Source organism: Schistocerca americana, chromosome 1 (assembly GCF_021461395.2).
Source record: "Schistocerca americana isolate TAMUIC-IGC-003095 chromosome 1, iqSchAmer2.1, whole genome shotgun sequence".
Taxonomy (NCBI): domain Eukaryota; kingdom Metazoa; phylum Arthropoda; class Insecta; order Orthoptera; family Acrididae; genus Schistocerca; species Schistocerca americana.
Window position 1 is genome coordinate 754364462 of NC_060119.1, and position 23209 is coordinate 754387670.

At 42.1% G+C, this 23209-nt stretch overlaps 1 protein-coding gene across 10 annotated transcripts in view; it reads right to left on the bottom strand.

Annotated features, from left to right (window-relative positions):
* The window catches only part of LOC124611222 (protein lap4), a 528343-nt gene extending 505572 nt beyond the window's left edge, over positions 1 to 22771 (bottom strand). For 5 of the 10 annotated variants that reach the window (XM_047140231.1, XM_047140235.1, XM_047140230.1 and 2 more), the window contains exons 1-2: positions 22435 to 22769; positions 22227 to 22344 (exon numbers count right to left, since the gene is read on the bottom strand). In XM_047140231.1, coding sequence (XP_046996187.1) covers positions 22227 to 22344; positions 22435 to 22596 — 280 coding nt within the window. In that variant the 5' untranslated portion in view covers positions 22597 to 22769. Of the gene's footprint in view, positions 1 to 22226; positions 22345 to 22434 lie in introns of all 10 variants that reach the window. The other 5 variants (XM_047140227.1, XM_047140228.1, XM_047140229.1 and 2 more) reach the window with 2 other exon arrangements.
* Between the last annotated feature and the right edge of the window lie 438 nt (positions 22772 to 23209).

The window sequence follows — 23209 nt, forward strand, 5'->3', positions numbered from 1 at the left end:
TTCTCTTTGGTAGTTTGCACCACCGATAATTACTGAACATTTGTTAATTTCACAAAACACTCGCGTCTACGATTTAAGGATTTCGAATAGTTGGCAATGGAGCCAAAAAGTCACTGAAAGGTATGAATATACAGATATTTTCCTTGACTCTGCTTCGACAGAGAGGGGTCATAAAACTAGTGACGGCTGACAACTCTGACCTGTTATTTGGGAAAGTACGAAAAAATAGACGAGGAAAAAAGTGCGCTGATCCGAGAATGTTACAGAAACACCTAGTGACCGCCAGCCAAATGAATGGGTTGCTGACTTCACAGCGTTTTCCTACGGCATAGTAAACAAATTGCAGCACTACTCATTGTTTTGCCCATATCTTGATTGTACGCTGGTTGCCAACAGATAACGATGACGAAAAGTAATTAGGCTAGGTAAACTTGTCAGATGCTAAATGTAGCCCATGCTTAAATGTTTCATAAGACATTAAACTTTACTTCCAAAAATAATCTGTCTTCGGGCAGCAACCAATACTAGCCGAGTGGTAACAGTTACGGTGAAAGCAAGGGACGATACTCAATCCCTGGAAGGGTAACTTTGGAACACACAGTTCCTGGCGCTGATTAATTTCAAGTCACGTACCTTGTGCATAATTTCAAGTCACGTACCTTATGCATAACTCATTGAACTTCCTATGTAAAAGAGGGGAAAAATAATACAAAAATTCGCACACGTTTAAAACTTCAGGAAAGATTTTTAACGGTTATCTGAGAGGATTTAAATCATCAATGAAATCGGATCAGCTGTACTATCGAAAACGATTTTTCCCCAAAACGCAGACCAGTCCGGAATTATCGAAATAAAATGGATATTACATACTGCATACTACTTACGCCGACGGCAACACCGGACTCTAGCAATCTTTCTTAACAGCGCTGCGGAAAATTGGCTCCAGTTAGTTCGTGACTGGAGGATGGGACGAAACTCCCGCACGTTCTAGACTGTCTCGCCCGACTGCGCTTTAAACTCTAGAAAAGCTCTACAGCTGAACGAAAGTAAATTTGGTAGTTTGGTCAGCCAATACCAAAATAACGCGAAACTTCTATTTTTGGCTAGCTTCTATCGTATCATCAGTTTCACTGTTGCAGTACAAGACAGGAAAATAATTATAGTTGGTGAGTTGAATCAATATCTCCTTTGGAGATACTGATTTAGTTTCTTTTTAAAAAATTGTGTTAGTAGACAGGGACAAATGATGGTAATTATTTCAGAACCAGTCAACAAACTACCATATTGACCCTGGTTTTTCGTGATTGATTTGGAGCTGCAAGTCACGAAAAGTTCTTTGCTAATTTATTTAAACACTGCGTATTCCCACCTGTAAAAGCTATCTTGGGGCACATATAATTAAAGAACTAAAAAATGCAGGATGTGGAAACACCGAGGCACAGCAAGAGCATTGCTTGACTGGTTGTACATGCGCACACCAGCAACTGATGCCAGAAGTAGTAACAGTCTTCACTCATTTCTGTAACTGGACTTTAGTGCACACTATTAAGCCCTAGCCCTATAAGTTATTTATCTCCAGTGATGAACCCCATAAAACGTACTACGAGTGAAATACGACTGCCAATTATTAACGTTGCCAGCATCGGGATATCCTATCACTTAAAGAAAAAATAACAAAAAGTTACATATGAGTGGCATTTGGAGCGATAATGTGTAATTTGGAAAGAATAAGCTGCACCGAAACTACACTGCAGACATAAAAAATGGAAATATAATTTATACCATAGCTTAAAAATTGCTTAAGTACTACGAAATTACTTATGAAAACTGTATGTGGAGTCATGTTTGGCGCTACCGTTCGTGAATAACGATAATTGTAGGTGCCTTCGGATACATAAAGTGACCCAACTGTGAACAATACCGAGCGGGTCATTAGCGTGGGAAGACGCAGTCCATTTTGCCAATCGCCTCGTAACAGCAAGGCGCTATTACTAGAGTACCTATTCAAAGGGACTAGCGGTATGCGAGCGCGACGAGCTCTTGTACAGTGACGAGCTGGCAGAGGACTCGCGGTGTGCACGTGCAGACAAGCGAGGCGCACGTGCGCCGGCACCGCCTTCCAGCCACCCTCCCTCCCCTTCCGGGTGAGGGAGCGCGCACCCGGGGGCGTCATGCTGCCGCTGTCGCCTCTAATTCGATCAAAGGCGGCAGCCGCCGCGCAACGCCGGCACCAGTCTGTCTGCACACACGCCGCGCGGCTCTCGTGCCATCTCCCCTCCGCCCCCCACCCAAACCACTCCCACTACCTCCCTCCCTCTCTGTAGTAGTCCACCGATATCCGACAACGACCAACCACAGCGAAGAACGTCTCGTCATTGCTCTGTTATTCTGCCAATACTACATATCACATCGTCTAGTATCAACACGCAGGCCAAAGCAGCACTCTGAAAATTTTGGTGTTTGAACTAATTATCATCTAGAACTGCAAAAAATTTAACACCATTTTTTGTTTTCCTTACTTGTAAACAAAGAGCAACGAAAGCTAATTTAATAAGATTGTGATTAATTGTATGGTTCATGCAAGACGTTAAGAGGGACAGGTAATGGTGCAGGCAGAGAAATATTGTGCTTTTATGTTTAAAAAAATTACTTTTCAACGTATCCACTTTTCGAGTTAACGAACAAACTCATACATTTGTCTGTTTCGACCTAGCTTTTGGTACAGGAACGACCGCAAAACATTCCCCTTACCGCACATTAGGAGGAGATTGTGGAAATGTATTATGACATAAAACAAATTATTCAGATGGTTAAGGGAGCCGAAAATTTAAATCATGGGAGGACTGGAATTCGACAGTGGGAAAAAGAGTAGGAGGAAAAATAATAGATGAATATGGGCTAGGGGAAAGGAATGAAAGAGGAAGCTGCCTGGTAGAATTTTGCACACAGCATAACTTAATCATAGCTGACACTTCGTTTAAGAATCATGAAAGCTAGTTGTATACGTGGAAGTGGACTGGAGACACTGGAAGGTTTCATATAGGTTATATAATGGTAAGACAGATTTAGGAACCAGATTTTAAATTGTAAGATATTTCCACGGGCAGATGTAGACTGACCACAATTTATTGGTTATGAACTACAGATTAAAAATGGAGAAACTGCAAAAAGGCAACAATTGAAGGAGAAGGGACCTGGATAAACTGAAAGAACCACAGGTTGTACAGGGTTTCAGAGGGAGCATTAGGGAACTATTGACAAAAACAGGGGAAAGAAATACAATAGAAGAAGAATGGGTAACTTTGAAAGATGAAAAAGTGAAGGCAGCAGAGGATAAAGTAGGCAAAACGACGAGGGCTAGTAGAAATCCTTGGTTAACACAAGAGATACAGAATTTAGTCGATGAAAGGAGAAAATATAAAAAATGTACTACATGAAGCAGGCGAAAGGGAATACAAACGTCTAAAAATGAGACTGACAGGAAGTGAAAAATGGCTAAGCAGAAATGGTTAGAGGACAAACGTAAGGACGTAAAAGCATACATCACAAGAGGTAAGATACTCCTACAGGAAAATTAAAGAGACCTTTGGAGAAAAGAGAACTACCTGTATGAATATCAACAGCTCAGATCGAAAACTAGTCCTGAGCAAAGAAGGGAAAGCGGAAAGGTGGAAGGAGTATATAGAGGGTCTACACCATGGCGATGCACTTGAGGGCAATATTCTGGAAATGGAAGAGGACATAGATGAAGATGAAATGGGAGATATGGTATGATGTGAAGACTTTGACAGAGCACTGAAAGACCTAAGTTTGAAACGAAGCTCCAGGAATAGACAGCATTCCATGACAACTACTGATAGCCTTAAGTGAGTCAGACGTGACAAAACGCTTCCATGTCGTGAAGAAGATGTACGAGACAGGCAAAATACCTTCAGACTTGAAGAATATAACAATCCCAGTTCCAAAGAAAGCAGGTGCTGACAGGTGTGAAAATTATCTAACTATCAGTGTAATAAGTCACGGCTGCAAAATACTAACACGAATCGTTTACAGAAGAATGGAAAAACTCGTAGAAGGCGACCTCTGGTAAAATCTGCTTGGATTCCGGAGAAAAGTAAAACACGCGTGTCAATAATGACGCTACGACATCTCACAAAAGGGAGGTTAAGGAAAGACAAACCTACGTTTATACAGAATTATATTTTTATAGACTTAGAGAAAGCTTTTGTCAATGTTGACTGGAATAGTCCCTTTCAAATTCTAAAGTCGGCAGAGGGTAAAATCGAGGGAGCGAAAGGCTATTTACAATTTGTACAGGAACCAGATGGCAGTTACAAGAGTAAAGGGACATGAAAGGGAAGCAATGGTTGAGAAGGGAGTGAGAGAGGGTTGTAGCCTATCCCCGATGTTATTCTATCTGTATATTGAACAAGCAGTGAAGGAAACGAAAGAAATATTTGGAGTAGGAATTAAAGTCCATGGAGAAGAAAAGAAACTGAGATTTGCCGATGACATTGCAATTTTGGCAGAAACGGCAAAGGATTTGGAAAAGCAGTTGCACCGAATGGACAGTATCTTGAAAGGAGGATATACGATTAACATAAACAAAAGCAAAACGAGGATAATTGAAAAATGTTCAAATGTGTGTGAAATCTTATGGGACTTAACTGCTGAGGTCACCAGTCCCTAAGCTTACTCACTACTTAACCTAAATGAGGACTCGAACCTCCCCTGGGACCGAGGATAAAGGAATGTAGTCGAATTAGATCGGGTGATGCTGAGGGAATTAGATTAGGAAATGAGACACGTAAGGTACTAAATGAGTTTTGCTATTTGGGATGCAAAGTAACTGATGATGGTCGAAGTAGGGAGGATATAAAATGCAGACTGGCAATGGCAAGAAAAGCGTTCCTGTGGAGAAATTTGCTAACTCGAGTATAGATTTAAGTGTAAGTACTTGTATGGAGCGTAGCCAAGTATGGAAGTGAAACATGGACGATAAACAGTATAGACAAGAAGAGATAGAAGCTTTTGGAATTTAGTGCTACAGAAGACTGCTGAAGATTAGATGGCAGATCACGTAGCTAATGAGGAGGTACTGAATAGAATTAAGGAGAAGAGAAATTTGTGGTACAACCTGACCAAAAGAAGGGATCGGTTGGTTGGACACATTCCGAGACATCAAGGGACACCAACTTAGTACTGGAGGGAAGCGTGTGGGGATAGAAATCATAGAGGGAAACCAGGGAGAGGCTTGCACACGATAGAGTAGCATGGAGAGCTGCATCAAACCAGTCTTCGGACTGAAGACTACAACAACAGCAACAACAACAACAACGACCTCTTCATTGGACTAAGACCGTTTTTCAGCCATAAAATACTCCATGTGCGAAGACAGCACACAGAATACAGCTAACAGAACGTAAGTTCCGACAACTCCTTGTTTAAAATGACCACTTTTTCAATTTACCAGGACCTACGTGTTCTGGTGCACTGTGTTGAAGAAATATGATTTTCTTCTTTTGCAACGATCCTTATATGATTTTTTTCTCAGGCCGTTGGTCCACACGACTTGCATGGTATTCGCTGAAATCTGTTTCGCCCTTTGAAATTTAATAATGAGAAAACATTTTTTACATTCCCGAAAACACTGACTATAACCTTTAGAGCAGAGGAAAAAGATTTGTCCTCCTTCTTGGCGTTGTGTCACTGGGTTCACCAATTGCTGTTTCACTTCTGGCAGTATATGGGTAATGAGACTCTCATCGACAGAGCTGAATCAACGCACAAACTCATTTGGTTGAACTGGAAATGATCAAAATAACTGTGTGGCACATGACGAGACACATAGTGACCATGGCATCACAGGTCTCTGCTTCAGAAAGTCCACAGTGCACCACTAACGCGACCACCCGCGGCACGGCATCTGTGCCGCCAGACGTCGCACTTAGGACACAGCCGAGCTGAGCGCCGACTGGAAGCACATGACTTAAAGGGCGGCAGCCACTACTAAGAAACGAACAGACGGCATGCCACAGCACCTATGTCCTCAGCTCGCACTGCGCTCTTGTTGGCGCAGCTGTACGTCTCAAATTCAAATATTTTACTGAGAGTTCAGCGGTCTTGTCGACGCCATCTACACTCCGAAAGCCACCGAAAGAAACTGGCCATCATACCAAAAGAACTCTCATCGTTCTGTATGTGACAGCACTGAACATCTGTAGTCCGATTTCGGAAACTTAACCACCACATATTTGAGACATGGCTGCGCGCTATCTATGAACGTAGAAGCGTGCTATTACTACGCTGAAGCGCCAAAGAAACTGTTATAGGTATGTGTATTCAAATACAGGGATATGTAAATAGGCAGAATACGGCGTTGCGGTCGGCAACGCCTATATGAGACAAGTATCTGGCACAGTTGTTTGCTCGGTTACTGCTGCTACAATGGCAGGTTATCAAGATTTAAGTGAGTTTCAACGCGGTGTTATAGTCGGCGCAAGAACGATGGGACACAGCATCTCCGAGGTAGCAATGAAGTGGGGATTTTCCCTTACGACCATTTCACGAGTGTACCGTGAATATCGGGAATCCCGTGAAACATCAAATCTCCGGCATCGCTGCGGCTGGAAAAAGATGCTGCAAGAACGGGGCCAACGAAGACTGAAGAGAATTACAGAAGTGCAACCCTTCCGCAAATTGCTGCAGATTTCAATGCTGGGCCATCTACAAGTGTCAGCGTGCGGATAATTCAACAAAACATCATCGATATGGGCTTTCGGAGCCTAAGACCCGCTCGTGTACCCTTGATGACTGCACGGCACAAAGCTTTACGCTTCGCCTGGGGCCGTCAACATCGACATTGGACTGTTGATGAGTGGAAACATGTTGCCTGGTCGGACGAGTCTAGTTTCAAATTGTGTCTAACGGATGGACGTGTACGGGTATGGAGACAACCTCATGAATCCATGGACCCTGCATGTCAGCAGGGGAGTGTTCGAGCTGGTGGAGGCTCTGTAATGGTGTGGGGAGCGCGCAGTTGGAGTCATATAGGACCCCTGAAACGTTTAGATACGACTCTAGACAGGTGACATACGTAATCATTTCTCTAGAAGATCAACTATTAGTAACAGCAAAAAAGACGCCACCGCACACTGTGTTTAGTCTATCCTTTCGGAACACCGTTGGGTTCTTCGCAAAAATTCCGGCTTTAGGTAGCTTTCAGTGCCAATAACGATTTGAGCATCAGTGCTTTCTATTAGCACTTTGAGCTCTGGTACTTTCCCTACACAGTTACAACAACTTATAACTGTTATATCTATGGCTCCTGTATCTGCGTTCTTCCATGTTCGATCTGCACTCTTTGAGACTAAAGCCGTTTCTGTGTTTCCTAGAGACCCTCTAACCTAAAAAAAAACCACCTAGTCCACGCCACAAAGACCCTGCTACCGATGCAGCCGCCTCTTGCTCGTAGTGCATATAACACAGGAACTGGGGGGTCGCAAATGCCATCCGGAGCTACTAAATGGAGTTGCAATTATTTAGTCATATGCTACAAGTGGACGCCAACTACAGGGGATGCTCAAAGTATTTTTTTTTCTCTCTTCAGACGATTGGTGACAGATCGGGGTGGTGGTGGCCACGCTGTTGGCCATTTCGGCCATCCACCTGCTGGGAAAGGTTGCCTGCGGACGTGCTCTCACTTGTCTGCTGAAATGCGCGGGCGTTCTGTGCTGGAATCGAATGCGGCGACGGAGTCATGGGGACATTATTCAGCATGGCCGGCAGAATCTCTCACAGGAATACGAGAGATGTGCGACCATCAAGTCGGCCCGAGAGAGTGTACACCCCAATTGAACAGTCCCTCACGATGCAAACCAACACGTTACGGTAAATATGCGTTGTGGGGCATGCGTACCTGTAGCATGTGGGTTCACCTCCGCACCTACGTATGCACGTTGTAAACGTTCATCACACCCTCGAGTAACAACGCAGCTTCGTCTGTGAAGAGGGCACCCGCTGTAAAGCTTCGGTAAGTAGAAGATTCCTTCAGAAATCACCGCGCAAATCCCATGCGCTTGCTGTAGTCCCCAGATTGCTAAGCCTAGACGCGTTGGGAATGAAACGGATGCAGTCCGTCAATGTAAAACGCGCCAGACGGATGATTGGGGCATATCAGTGGCTCAGGATACACCTCGTGTACTTGGTGACGGGCCGTGCGAGGTGGCGCAGTGGTTAGCACACTAGACTAGCATTCCGGAGGACGAAGGTTCACACCCGCTTCTGACCATCCCAATTTAGGTTTTCCGTGATTTCTCTAAATCGCTTCAGGCAAATACCGGGATGGTTCCTTTGAAAGGGCAAGGGCGATTTCCTTTCCCTTCCGCCGCAACTGTTTGTGTTGTTCGTTGGCGATACAGGGTTACGGCACTTTTCGATCGTGGTATTTCGCATGACAATCGCACGGCTTCTCGCCCACTGCAGTTGGCTGTGCCATAAATCAAATACACCTCAGCCATAGCGCGCTACATGTGGCCAGCCATGTTACTCCCAAGCTCCACGGCGTGAATAGCGACGGTTTCCGTGCGCTCCGCTCGTGTTTGTACAGCAACGCCCTCGCATGACCGCAGTGCCGTCTCGTGGTGTCATGCGATCCCAAATTTCTCCTGTGTGATTACTGATCCTTGTTGCATGCCCAATGTGAGATGTCGGTTTGTGAACTACTTGTTTTTGGTCGCCCTGTATACGAAGGCCTTACTTCAATAATGGCATACCTTGAATTTTGTTTTATTTCGGGATACTGAGGCATAAATATAACAGACTGATGACAATTCTGTGAATGAGATACCTAAAATATTGCAGTCCATTGCTTGTTGCAAGGTTTACCGTTTTCTTCTGTTCACTCAGTTATATTTAAACATCAGTATCTCTAAATGAACAAAACTGGAGCTATACAACTATTGAAATAGGGCCTTCATGTAGAGAAACCCACTGGTTTTACACAATCATAGCGATTTTCTTCTTACTTTCGATGACGGTACCTTATAGAGATACCTATTCTGTGTCTCATAGCAAAAGAGCCATTGTAGGCACGACGATAGACCAGAAATTATTTGCTTGGTCTTTGACCACGATTTACTTCTCGTTAGTCGCCAAGTTCATTTGTCAAATATCTGGGCCGCATGAAGGGCAACGGCGTCAACAGTTGAGGAACACGTAACTGACTGGGTTCTTTTAACGTCATGACAAAATCATATCCAACTACAGTATACAAAACGAACATCTGGCAAGCAGTTGCGTCTTTGTGTCGTAAGGAAACCTGTCCCACAAACAAACATATGTAAGTAATAAAACCGTGTGCTAACACAGTGTGAACAAAGACTCCAGACGCGATGGTACGATTGCAGTTATTGTCAACAGAACTGTTACAGTTTATGCGATAGACGTATCAATGCTCCCCATTGATCTTGATTTATGATCTGATACCTGTGAATGACAAGATTCCGATTGAGAAATCAATTTCGCAACAGTTGTGTTCTCTCATTTTCCCCTGTAGTGTCGACTTCGTAAAGTATTTCTTTGTTCACTGCATAAACATAATATATAGCTGTGTGTGGCTGCCAGCAGCGAAGGAAAATATCACATTCTCTGCAAAATGAGAGTATGTCTGTAAGAGCTCAGTGTCCCGCAACTAACTGACAAAGACTTCCCTCCTTTCCTCACCCAACCGATTGGATTTCACAGGTATAACTAATAATCAGAGCTGAAAATCACTAGAAAATAATTTTCCACAATATAATACTATTTTTCTCAACTACAATGTACGGTAATTGCATTTTAGTCTGCACTCAGCACTATGGCCTTTGAAAGCCATACAACAAAAAAAAATACATTTTTGTTCTCGACGAAGACTAGGCAGGGATCGAATTAAAAAGAAAAGACAGATTATTCGAACTTGATAAAGATAGTCGTAGTAGTAGTAGTAGTAGTAGTAGTAGTAGTAGTTGTTGTTGTTGTAGTATTAAGTCTGAAGACTGGTTTGATGCAGGACTATCCTGTGCAAGCATCTTCATCTCCGCATAACTACTGCAACTTACGTCCTTCTGAAACTGCTTCATGTGTTATTCTCTTTGTCTATCTCTATCATTTTTACGCCCCCCCCCCCCTCCATTTCAAATCTGGTGATCCCTTGATGACGCAGAATGTGTTCTATCAACGAATCCTATCTGCTAGTCACGTTGTGACACAAATTTCTTCTGTCCTCAGTTCCATTCAGTACCTCCTCCTTAAGTGTATGATACATCATCTAATATTCAGCATTCTTCTGTAGCATCACATTTCAAAAGCTTCTATACTCTTCTTGTCTAAACTGTTTATCGTCCATGTTTCACTTCCGTACAAATACTCTAAGAAAAGATTTCCTAACATTTAATCTATATTCGCAGTTAAATTTCTCTTTTTCAAAAACGCTTTTCGTTCCATGGCCAGTCCACAATTTATATCCTCTTTATTTCGGTCATCGTCGGTTACTGTGCTGCCCAAACAGCAAAACTCATCTACTACTTTAAATCTCCTTTGGTTGGTTTAAAAGAGGGGGGAAGGGACCAAACTGCTAGGTCATCGGTGCCTTGTTCCGAATAAAACAATGTCACAAGGGTCAGAATAAAACAAGCAAGACTGACAACACAAAATGGAGAGAAAGGAAAAACCACAAGAACGATGTAAGGACAACAAACACTTAAATTGAAAAAAGGGGAGAAGAAAACCACAGAAACGCAAGAAACAGTTAGAAGAGATTAGAACGACAAAACAGATTACCATGGCTGGCCGACCGTGAGAATAAAAAGGAGAAGCCAGCCACTCTGCAACACATTAAAAATTCCACCCTAAAAGCAATAGGGTGAAGGACACAGAGGAACAAAGGACATGCGCTAAAATTTAGATCAAATGATAAAACCCACCCTCACGAATAAAACGTAAAACTAAATCAGCCGATGAGGCGTTGTCAGATAAAATTAGCGGCAACGAGTCCGCTAGCCGAAGATTTCGTCGCAGGGCAGTCAAAGTGGGACACTGCACCAGAATATGGGCCACTGTTAACCGGGCGCCGCATCGGCACTGATTGTGAGGCGGGTCTTCACGGCGCAGGAGGTAACCCTGGGTCGCCCAAGCGTGGCCAATGCGGAGCCGGCAGAGATCCACAGAGCCCCTGCGAGAGGACCGCATGGAGGACTGCCACACATTCGTAGTCTCCTTAACGGCACGCAGTTTGTTCTGCGTACCGAGACTATGCCATTCCGTCTGCCAAAGCCGAAAAACCGGACAACGTAAAAATGAACGCAGGTCAGTTACTGGAATGCCGATCTCCATAAGCGGTGTCCGTGTAGCCTGTTTGGCCAGCCTGTCAGCAAGTTCGTTGCCTGGGATTCCGACGTGTCTTGAGAGCCACACAACACCACTGAACGACCGGACCGTTCCAGAGCATATATGGACCTCTGGATGGTCGCCACCAAAGGATGACGAGGGTAGCACCGGTCGATAGTTTGTTAGTTTGTAGGCTGCTCAAGGAGTCAACACACAGAAGAAACGACTCCCCAGGGCAGGAACAGATGTGCTCAAGAGCGCGAGATACACTCACCTGCTCTGCAGTGAAAACACTGCAGCTATCGCACAAGGAATGCTGTTCAATATGGCCTCCACGGACATACGCGAAGCCGACGTGACCATCAGCCATCGAGCCATCGGTGTAAACCACTTCATGGCCTCGTTACATGTCAAAGAATCGAGATGAAGTGACAGCGGAGAATCGTGGGGTGAACTGAGACCTTTGGGCCATATGAAATGTCCAGGCGAAGCCGCGGTCTAGGTGTACACCATGGAGGTGTACGCTATTGGACTTCGAGTATTGGTGGTAAAGGCAAGGACTCGAGTTCAGATAGAAGGGATCGGACGCGAACTCCAATTGGAAGCCCTGGCCTGGGCCGCAGATACGGGAGATGAACCGCCGTGAGTGGGAAAAGGAGGCGGTAATCCGGATGCGCAGGAGAACTACAAACGTGGGCAACGTAACTGGCGAGCAGTTGTGCACGCCTGACCTGCAATGGAGGGACTCCAGCCTTTGCCTCGTCACCGGACTCGTCCTAAAAGCTCCCGTCGCTAGTCGAACGGCACAGTGGTGTACTGGGACGAATAAACTCAACGCTGAGGGCGCCGCCGAACCATAAACCAGACTCCCATAGTCAAGGCGGGATTGAACAAGGGCTCTGTAGAGCTGCAGCAATGTAGAGCGATCTGCACCCCAGTTGGTGTTGCTCAGGTAGCGGAGGGCATTGAGGTGCTGCCGACACTTCCGCTTAAGCTAATGAAGGTGAGAAAACCAATTCAATCGGTCTTCGAAAACCAGTCCTAAAAATCGATAAGTCTCCACTACAGTGAGGGGATCGTCAGTAAGGTAAAGTTTTGGTTCCGGATGAACGGTACGACGCCGACAGAAGTGCATAACATACGACTTTGCTGCCGAAAATTGAAAGCCGTGCGCTAGAGCCCATGACTGCGCCACGTGGATGGCTCCCTGGAGGCGCCACTCAGCAACACCAATAAACTGGTGCAGCAGTACGAAATGCAGAAGTCGTCTGCACACAGAGAGGGTGAGACGGACGGCCCTAAATCTCTTTTCCTAATCTAATTCCCGCAGCGCTACCTGATTCAATTCGACTACATTTCATTATCCTTGTTTTGCTTTTGTTGTTGTTCTTCATCATCTACCCTCTTTTCAAGACCTATCCATATTCTGTTTAACTGCTCTTCCAAGTCCTTTGCTGTGTGACAGAATTACAATGCCATCGGCAAACATCAAAGTTTTTATCTATTCTGCCTGAACTTCAATTCCTAATGCAATCTTTTCTTTGGTTTCCTTACTGCTTGCTCAATGTATAGATTGAATAACGCCGGGGATTGGCTGCCACTCTTCATTACTCCCTTCTCAACCACTACTTCCCTTACATTTCTTTTCTTTGTTATCTGGTCTCTGTACAAGTTGTAAATAGCCTTTCGTTGCCTGTGCTTTACCCTTATTACCTTCAGAATTCCAAAGAATATTCCAGTCACCATTGTCAAAAGCTTTTTCTTCTAAGTATACAAATGCTATAAACTTGGGTATGCCCATCTTTACTAATCTTCTTAGGTATGTTGCAGGGTCAGTATTGCCTCAAGTCAGCCTACGTTTCTCTGGATCACAAACTGAACTTCCCTGAGGTCGGTTTATACTAGCTTTTCCATTCTTCTGTAAAGAATTCGTGTCATTTTGCAACATGACTTGTTAAGACTGACGGTTCTGTAACATACACACATGTCAGCGCCTGCTTTCTTTGGAACTGGAATTATTATATCCTTCTTGAAGTCTGAAGGTATTTCGCCTGTCTCATACCTCTTGCTCACCAGAGGGTAGAGTTTTGTCAGTGCTGGCTCTCCCAAGGCTATCAATTGTTCTGAAGGAATGTTGTCTACACCCAAGGCCTTGTTTCGACTTAGATCTTTCAATGCTCTGTCAAATTCTTCTCGCAGTATCACATCTCCCATTCATCTCCATTTGCGTGCTCTCCCATTTTTAGAATACTGACTTCATGTTTACCCTCTATATACTCCTTCCAACTTTCCCTTCTTTGCTTAGGACTCGTTTCCCATCTGAGCTGCTCACAGTTGCTTCCCTTTTCTGCGAAGGTGTCTAATTTTCCTGTAGGGTCATCTCTCTCTCCTCTAGTGATAGATGTTTCTAAATCACTACATTTGTCCTCTAGCCGTTCCTGCTTGGCTATTTTTCACTTCCCGTCAATCTCATTTTTAGACGTTTGTATTTCCTTTCGAGTGCTTCAGTTACTGTACTATGTTTTCTCCTCTCATCAATTAACTTCATTATCTCCTGTATTACTGAATCATTTCTAACAGGCCTCGTCTTTTTATCCATTTTATCCTCTGCTGCCTTCACTATTTTACCTCTCAAAGCCACCTATTGGTCTTCTACTCCATTCATTTCCACTGTTCTAGTCAATAGTTGCCTATGCTCACTTAAACTCTCAACAACGCCTGAGTCTAGCCATCATATAATTAATCTGAAACCTTCAAGTGTCTTCAGGTCTCAGCCACGTATACAACCTTCTTTCATTATGTCGCTGTTACACGAGAAGTAAACAGTACACACTGAATTGTTAAGGCTTTCTTGGCCACTTGTCGACAAATTGCCTGTTGGCGTCTGTCTTGGATTCTTCGGCCGACGTTCGTTTGATAAATTCGTGACGTTTCGCAGCACGAGTGGCTTGCGTTGTCGAAGCTTCATCCACCACCACCACCAGCAGCAGGAGCAATGAAGGGTGAAGCTTTTACAATGCCAGCCATTCGTGCTGGCGAAACATCAGGAAAGTTATCAAACAAAAGTCGGCCGAAGAACCCGAGACAAATCCCAACAGCCAATTTGTCAATATTTACTGGACAAGGTTGTAGTGAATTATTTAAACAATCTCAAGATGACTAGTATTCGAAATTTAGTGAAGGGAAAATTATTATAAAATTGATCTGGGTTTCTCCAATTCTTCGTCTGATTAAGCCCAGGTGCGATAATAAGTCTACCAATAGTTGCACAAACTTTCAGGCAACTGAGTTTTTACAGTGTTCCTGATTAAAACAATAATAAAAAATCTTAAAGCAGTAATGGGGACTATCGTTAAGAAAGAAGAAGTTTATGCAATGCAGGGCCAAGGATCTCAGGTAGTATCAACCGTGTATGTTTTGTGTTCCTTCGTAATTCCGTTCGCATAAATGGGCCATGACATGCCGTTATGGGAAAACAACAGTACCCTCTGAACACGCGTCCGGAATAGTGCTTGTGTTACTAGTGATCGGCACTGTTCTTTTCACTGTGCCAGTGCTTCCAGTTTGGGGCAAAACGCGAGGAACGATCAGATAATTTTTCCCACACATTACCAACTGCTGTTGGTAGTGAATGATCATGTATATATCCGGGCTATGCGACTAACGGTACGACAAACAGTCCAGTCATACACCCGAAAAGGGGGAGATCTGGACAAAAACTTAGGGCATCAGGAAGGCCAAGCTGAAATCCTAGTATAGTCAAGTTATCTCCCAATATTTCATTCTATAAAGAATCTGATTAACTTTTTGAAAGAGTACAAAATATATCTGAAGACATGCCACACACAAATAATTGAAGCCTATTAAGCATGACCTGATCGTTTACCCATGCAAATGCAGTTTACCAAAGTGAAGATCAATGGTCGGTTGTTAAAAAACAGACCCAGCTCTGTACAACATGTGCTTGATGAAAATTGCAATTCCGTTATATATTCGCACTGTCTCCCGAAGCCGCCAAGAAAAGGGCGAAAATGAGGAAAATTCACGTTCTGGGGTGGCATATGAGCGCAGCAGGGCATGTTATAACTTTGTACGGCCTACTTTACTAACAAGGGAACCTCCCCATCGCACCCCCCTCAGATTTAGTTATAAGTTGGCACAGTGAATAGGCCTTGAAAAACTGAACACAGATCAATCGAGAAAACTGGAAGAAGTTGTGTGGAACTATGAAAAAAATAAGTAAACTATGCAAACTGAGTAGTCCATGCCAAAGATAGGCAACATCAAGGATAGTGTGAGCTCACGAGCGCCGTGGTCTCGTGCTTAGCGTGAGCAGCTGTGGAATGAGAGGTCCTTGGTTCAAGGCTTCCCTCGAGTGAAAAGTTTACTTTCTTTATTTTCGCAAAGTTATGATCTGTCCGTTCGTTCATTGACGTCTCTGTTCACTGTAATAAGTTTAGTGTCTGTGTTTTGCGACCGCACCGCAAAACCGTGCGATTAGTAGACGAAAGGACGTACCTCTCCAATGTGAACCGAAATCATTTGATCGCAAGGTCATAGGTCAACCGATTCCTCCACAGGAAAACACGTCTGATATATTCTATACGACACATGACAGGAATATGTTGTCGACCCACCTAACTTGTAAACTTGGAGAATGGGCAAAAAGATTCTTCTAACTTGCCCGATTTAGGTTTTCTTATGGATGTGATCATCACTCCCAAAAAAGTACTGAAATCACAAGAGTTTGTCTCATAAACTGCAACAAATGAATGCAACAGTTTCACAGTCGCACACTTTTCCCTGTGCTCTGTCAAAACATATGTTTTTAACGTTTTCAAATTTTTCCGTGTGTACACCGTCGAATCCTGCATATATCCAAGCAAATCTGAACATGTCCTGGAACTTTGGAGAGCGAAGTTGATTGTGTGTGTGTGCCTGAACTTTGATAATTGCCTGAAAATAAAAATTTAAAATTTTCACGCGAGGGAAGACTTGAACCAAGGATCTTTCGTTCCACAGCTGCTCACGCTAACCACAGGACCACAGCGCTACTAAGCTGCTACTCTCCTTAATGTTGCATATCTTGAGCATGGACTACTCAATTTGTACATTTTGCTTATTTTTTTCATAGTTCCACACAACTTCTTCGTGTTTTCTCGATTGATCTGTGTTCAGCTTGTCAAGGCCTATCCACTGTGCCAACTTATAACTAAATCCGAGGGGGGTGCGATGGGGAGGTTCCCTTGTAAGAACATTCGCTTCATAGTCTCGGACATGCCAAAGTTGTTTCATTCAGCGAAAGAAGTAATTGCTCCGCTTCATTTTCACCGCATCTTTGAGCTTCGTGTAGCCAGAAAGTATGAAATTCGTTCCTTACTGATCTTAAACTGTAGGATTGCATCGAGATGATATCTGTGTGTGCCGCACAACAACTGCGAAGTAAACCCTACGCTTAGTATAGGTGTTAACAATTCGAAAGTTAGTTACAATGTATCAATGATTGTATTCAGAATCGGCTCAAATTAGTGTGAGGTACGCCTGTGCATTCTACCTACGTAAGAAACATCATAACACAGGAAAATAATATTTGGAATACAAACCACAATCATAATTCACAATATGTAACTACAGCTCGGAATCTCAGATTTAAGGCTGACACCTGCACATCCATCACACTATACCAGCCTTCTTCATGAACAAGGTAAATAAGCGAACAAAAGGAGTCTAGTTTTGAAACACAAATTTTGGCATGTGGAAATAAAGTCAACGTTGAAAGGTTTATCAAATTATAGGGGCTCCCAAGAAGAGGAAAACGAAAATACCAGTGACAGCGTGTCACCACACTCTTCTGCTTCTCCACTCTCTGTATCAATTTAGCTACACGCAACCGTGCAATTAATGCTCCGAATTTCATTTCAAGACATGTCATCTGACAGCTTTGTATAGGCAATATGTTTTAACAATAATTTATGTTAAATGACACAAGTTAGTCTTAATTTGGAGAAAAGTAAACAGTAAAACTGAGCAAATATACCTGTAGTTTCCGAAATACTGCCCGCAATTTCAGGACTTGCTTATGTTATAAATAATCATTTATTTTCAAGAATACTTTTATTTTCGCGTTTAGTGAATACATCATAATTAAAATGATGTAATGAAGTCGATGTAATTTGTTAGGTACATCAGGACTTTTACACTGAAAACTATGAGCAAATTTAACTACAGTCATAGTAACTTCACTTGAGAAGCCAAATTATTATCTGTTTGTGGGAAGTCCCTTACCACTCTATACAGGGTGTAAATAATAAAGTCCAGCAACACTATCAATTATTTATTGCACAAGAACTAAACATTGTACAGATGCCATACGTACTGCATTTTGAAGAGAAACTAACTTTTTTTTCTTTTTTTTTCCAAACATTCGATATGCGAACCATAAGTGACCCGGCTGACGTCAATACGGTAATCGAATTCTTTTGTCATACCCGTCCCAGCATGGCGTTAAGTCCACTGTGGCATGCGCTTCCCGTATTCTCTCCAGGAGCTCTGCTACATCAGGTAGGAAAGGCGGTACATACACCAGATCTTTAATGTGTTCCCACAGAAAAAAGTCAAACGGAATAAGATCTGGTGATCGAGGAGGCTATTTAATGAAAAGCTGTCCCCTTATGTAGTACGGTCGATCCATCGATGTGGCAGCTCCGTGTCAAGGTACCCTTGAACTTAACGATGAAAATGGGATGGAGCCCCATCCTGTTGAAAGATGAACGGAGAGTCACACTGCATTTGAGGCATAAGCCATTGTTGCAACATGTCCAAGTAGGAATATCCAGTGACTGCTCTCGGCGAAGAAGAATGGCCCGTACAGTTTTCGACGTAACAAAGCAGAAAAAAACATTTACCTTTGGGGAATCACGCTTAAATTCAATGCATTCGTGTGGATGCATTGTACCCCAGATTCGACAATTATGCCTGTTCACTTTCCCATTAGTGTGAAAAGTGGCTTTGTCGCTAAAAACTAAGCGATCAACAATGCCATCCTCATTCAGCTGTTGCAACTGCGAACAAAACTCAAAAACGCTTGTCTTTTACGTCGTCATTGAGCTTCTGCACTGGCTCCAGTTTGATAAGTTTCATAGACAGCTTCTGTTGCAGGACTTTTCACACTGTCATTGGAGCCATTTCGAGTTCACGGGATGCACGACGCACCGATTTCTTTGGACTCATGAATGTCTCTCGTACGAGCTCCACATCCACTCACACTGGGACCTCTGCTTCTCTTTGGCGGGCACAAGCAACCACTCTTAACGAATTTGTTGTGCCTGTGGTAAATGGCCTTCCTTTGGTGGCTTCTTACCGTATTTGGTTCTAAACATCCGCTGAACAGCTATAGCACACTTGTTCTTGTCGAACTCCCAACACACGGAAAGCTCACTCCATACATAAACAAAAACCTTCAGGGTTTCCCTTCAAAATGACACGAGTATGGTATCTGTACAATGTTTGCTTCTTGCGCAACAAATAATTGAAAGTGTTCCCGGACTTTATGTACTTAAGTGGCTTAACAAGTTTATTGTATCAGGATGCGAACACTGATGATGTGCTTAGTAATGACGCAAATAACTCAAGTGAGTTGATGATAATAATAATGAAGCAGTCTTTGAAAACACAAACTGTTTACCACACAACATTACAAACCTCATGAAAATACAAAAGCATCTTTTGTTGTTTACAATAAATAAATTCAAAACAATTTCATTTTTTATCTGCTGAAACCATATACAGCAATAAAGATATATGATCTCTGATTTATTTTGTGAATAAAATTATAAAAGAAGACCTTTTCTTCTGGTGACAATATGGCCTTCTTTTATTAAATTTTTCATTCAAGACCTAATCAATGTTCATTGCTAATAATATCTTTTCAAACAGGACAACACAAATGTATCCAAGTTGCACCATGCACCCATCATCAGTTTGCCACAAAAATCTTTCAGATAAAATCAATGTGGATGTGAATATTGGGGATATTGTGAAATATTTTCATCAAACTTGTGTTCATTTTCTGTTACAATAAATATTTCAACCAACTTCATCCCTGCGAGTACCTACATAATGACCAAGAAAAGAGTGGCTGCAGGCAACTGTGAACACTTACTTTGGCCAACAGAAGACACTACACCAATATAGCATTACTGTCATTAGTACAGTCTTGTTAAAGTAACCAGACATATTCAGTCAAACGATAGAAAAAAATTAAACAATTTGGCTGCAATGAATTCAAAGTTAGGCTCATGTTTCAAAGGCACCATCTTACTTAGTCATAAACTATGCAGCTGTTCTCGACAACATCTGGTAACAAATGACTCACAACATGAACAAACTACATAAAGAAAATGCCAATCAAGCAACTGATCCACATGAATTTGCCATAGATCAAACTGACCTAAATTAAAATAACATCAGTGCCCCAAAGAAAATTTTCTAGAATGAGATAGGTTCATCAAATTAAAACATTGCACATTTCAGCACTAGCACACAAGGCAATGGTTATAAAACAGTTTATGGTAAGGACCACTATTCACGGCTTTCTGCTTGCCAGGCACCATAGCCTCAATAAAGAAAGAATGATATAAACAATTTTCTAAAGGCTTTGCAGTTGTAATTGCCATAATAAAATATTTCTTTTCGTAATACAGCCTGTGTGAAAATATTGAATTTGCATTGTGTCTGTATTAAATTCATATCAGCGAATGAAGCAATTATTTTGCCAATTTGGGTCTCTGTAGTAAATGTTCAGAATACTTTTAGGGTTCACCGGCATCATCTTTCCTACCTACAACCTCATAATATTTGACTGAATTATTTCAATACAGGTGAAGAGAGCAACAACATTCTTCCAGGAAATGTGTAGGCTACCAGTATGCCTACAGCCCGCAATACTATCAAAGAAATAAAAATAAATCCTTGATACACCATTTTGCTTTTACACATTCTGATTCAGACATGAAGTTTTCAGATAAATCTGTTCCATATCCATGCTTTTGCTAACACAGTACACTTTCCAAATGAATGACACAAACAACTTTTATATATCTATTAGCAGACCACGAAGCAAATTTTCTTAGTAAATTAGGCTGTACATGCTCTGCTGCAGTCACATGCCACAGCAGATCACGAATTTTCTTCATTTTTGGACTTGTCTCGCAGTTTAGGAAGGCAGAACAAGTATGTAACCAAATTGAAATTTGTCATCAATTAACTGTTACACAAAGCTGGGGCTGTCTTAACATCTGCCCTTTGAAATATTATGGCAAATGATCAATAGAACAAGCCAATTGCTTTTAAAATCCACTACTGGTGAGATGATCTGTATTGGCCAAGTTAAGTGTCCATAAATCACAGTGAGCACACTAACTGACCAATACAGTAGTATATGTTTTCTCTAATAACTGTAAGTCCACTGTTGATGGAAAAAAGAAGTTTTATAAAATATTTGGCATCTCTCTTCAAGTGCCCACCAACTAAGATTTTCTACTGTGGGGCAGCAAGATTTATTTGTCAGTTTGCACTACCCTTGATGTCCTGTAGTGGCCCTCCCTGATATGGAGTCAACATATTTTATCTTGATTTTCATACATGTGTTACAACTTTTCTCACAAGCAGTTACCCTCACTATGCAAATAGCAGTCTTCATGTATCATATACATGAATATACACCTAAATCATTATTCTAAGTGATTTTCAGAATTCAGGAGTTACTTGTCCTATTGATTGGATTGTTAATCTGGCTAGGCATGTGACATTTCACTTGTGGAAGAAAGAGCTACTTCATTTCAAGAGAGACAGTTGCACCAGACATGCATGATAGAGAACTTCGGAGTTTCAGTTTTAATGCTCAGAAGATCTAACACCACTATCTGGCATTAGTTTGAAGTGTCAGATAAGTCAAGGACTGTTACAATCACATTTAAGTCACTGGGCAAAGAAATATTACACAGATGCTGTTGCCTGACTAGGTGATGGGAGTAATTTTGAAGAAATGTGACAAGTCTTGCCTAATATATGCCTAACTAACAACAGCAGCCACAGTCTCTAAACTGTATGATATCCTAAGGTTAAAAGTATCAAATGTCACTGAAGACAACACTATGTAATTGAACATCAAAACTACAAGTTTTGTGTCACAAATATGAGCGTAAGCACTATAGGCTGCCAAACAGGTCAGTTATTAACAAACAACTGCATAACATTTCAGTATTATTCTGAAACACGCGTACATTTCCGACTCACCTATAAAATATTGTACAGGGGTGTTGAGAAGTGATTAATGGTAGGGAAAATACTGTTAAAAACAAACACTGACCATGAATGACGAACGAAAAACTACTGTTATATAGGATAATCATACTGCGACGTATAACGAAAATCTGTGTGTATTATGTCACTACGCAGTTATCTGCCGACAGGATTTAACAATTCGTCATTACACCGACGTCTTAGGCATTAGAGGCATCACCACCATTTTCACAAAGATAAATAGTGAAGCAATCGGTAGTACAACATCATCAAATTTCCAATGTGTAATCATCAGTATTGAAAATTACTTACTGCTTAGAAAAGGCTCAACTGTATCTATGATAAAATAACATGGGATCAAATTTCAATTACTATGTGACCTAGTTATTTACAGTCGGTCTTTATTCTTAACAAACAAAAATAAACGGACGATGCTATTGAACAGACATGGAATCACTGTCTTTTTGGCCAAACCCAAACATAAACAAGCCGATAATAGTGACACCTGTGCGTAAGAGAACATAAACACTTCGAACGTGAGAATTCTTAATCAAACTTACCATTTCTGGAAACATCCAATTCGACAAGATTCTCGAAATTCTGTATATCTGGAGGTAACCGATGAATTTCATTGTCACTTAATCCTAGTTTTCTCAGTCGATGCAGACGAAAAAAGTTCTGAAACAAGAAACACTTCATGACTCCACCATTCTGTATAACACATAGGTCTCCTGCCTACTTATTTGCCGTAACTCTAATGATATTAACCTTTGGGAGATCGCGGATATGGTTAGCATCGAGTAAAAGTTCTTCCAGACTCCGTGAGTATCGCAAGATGTCTTCGGGGACATTCGGTAGTGAACAGTGACGCTTGTCAACATATTCAACCTGCCGATTACACCCTTTAAATATTGGTATGCAACGGAACATGACGTCTCACGAGTAAAAAACACAATTCATTATACGTTCGAAACTGCACTATGCTAACAAATCACAATAAAACGAAGCCACACACTAACTGCAACTTTCAGCCCAACACCCTACCCAGATTTGAACATCAAAACTACTGCATGTCTGACCGTGACGTCACACGAAGCTACACAGACGCGACACTTTCGCCATCTTGCAGTGGAATTTTTAAGCAACTGCGCTGGCCAAAGATGAATCACACAGATCATAACAATAACAGAGAGAGAATAATCACTGAGTACATGACGCCAGCAATTTAGTCGCAAGAATCAGAATCCATAAACCCGTTTTACACTAGACGTGTGACTCTCACAAGAAAGTCGTTGCCTACTGCAGCGCTACAAGCGGGAGAACGTCCAACCACAAAAAAAACGTTTATACGGCACGTCTTCTGCTTTACTCGTTTGCTGTGCTTGTTGACAACTTCTAGCAGGTGAATTGGCGACTTTAGTTCACTTTCGAGACTTTCGGGTGTTTTATATCATTTTTAAGGGCATTACGTTTATTTGTACTTTAGACGGTCACTACGGTGCTGCATTTAATTGTTTCCACGCAGTTTATATGAAACTACACG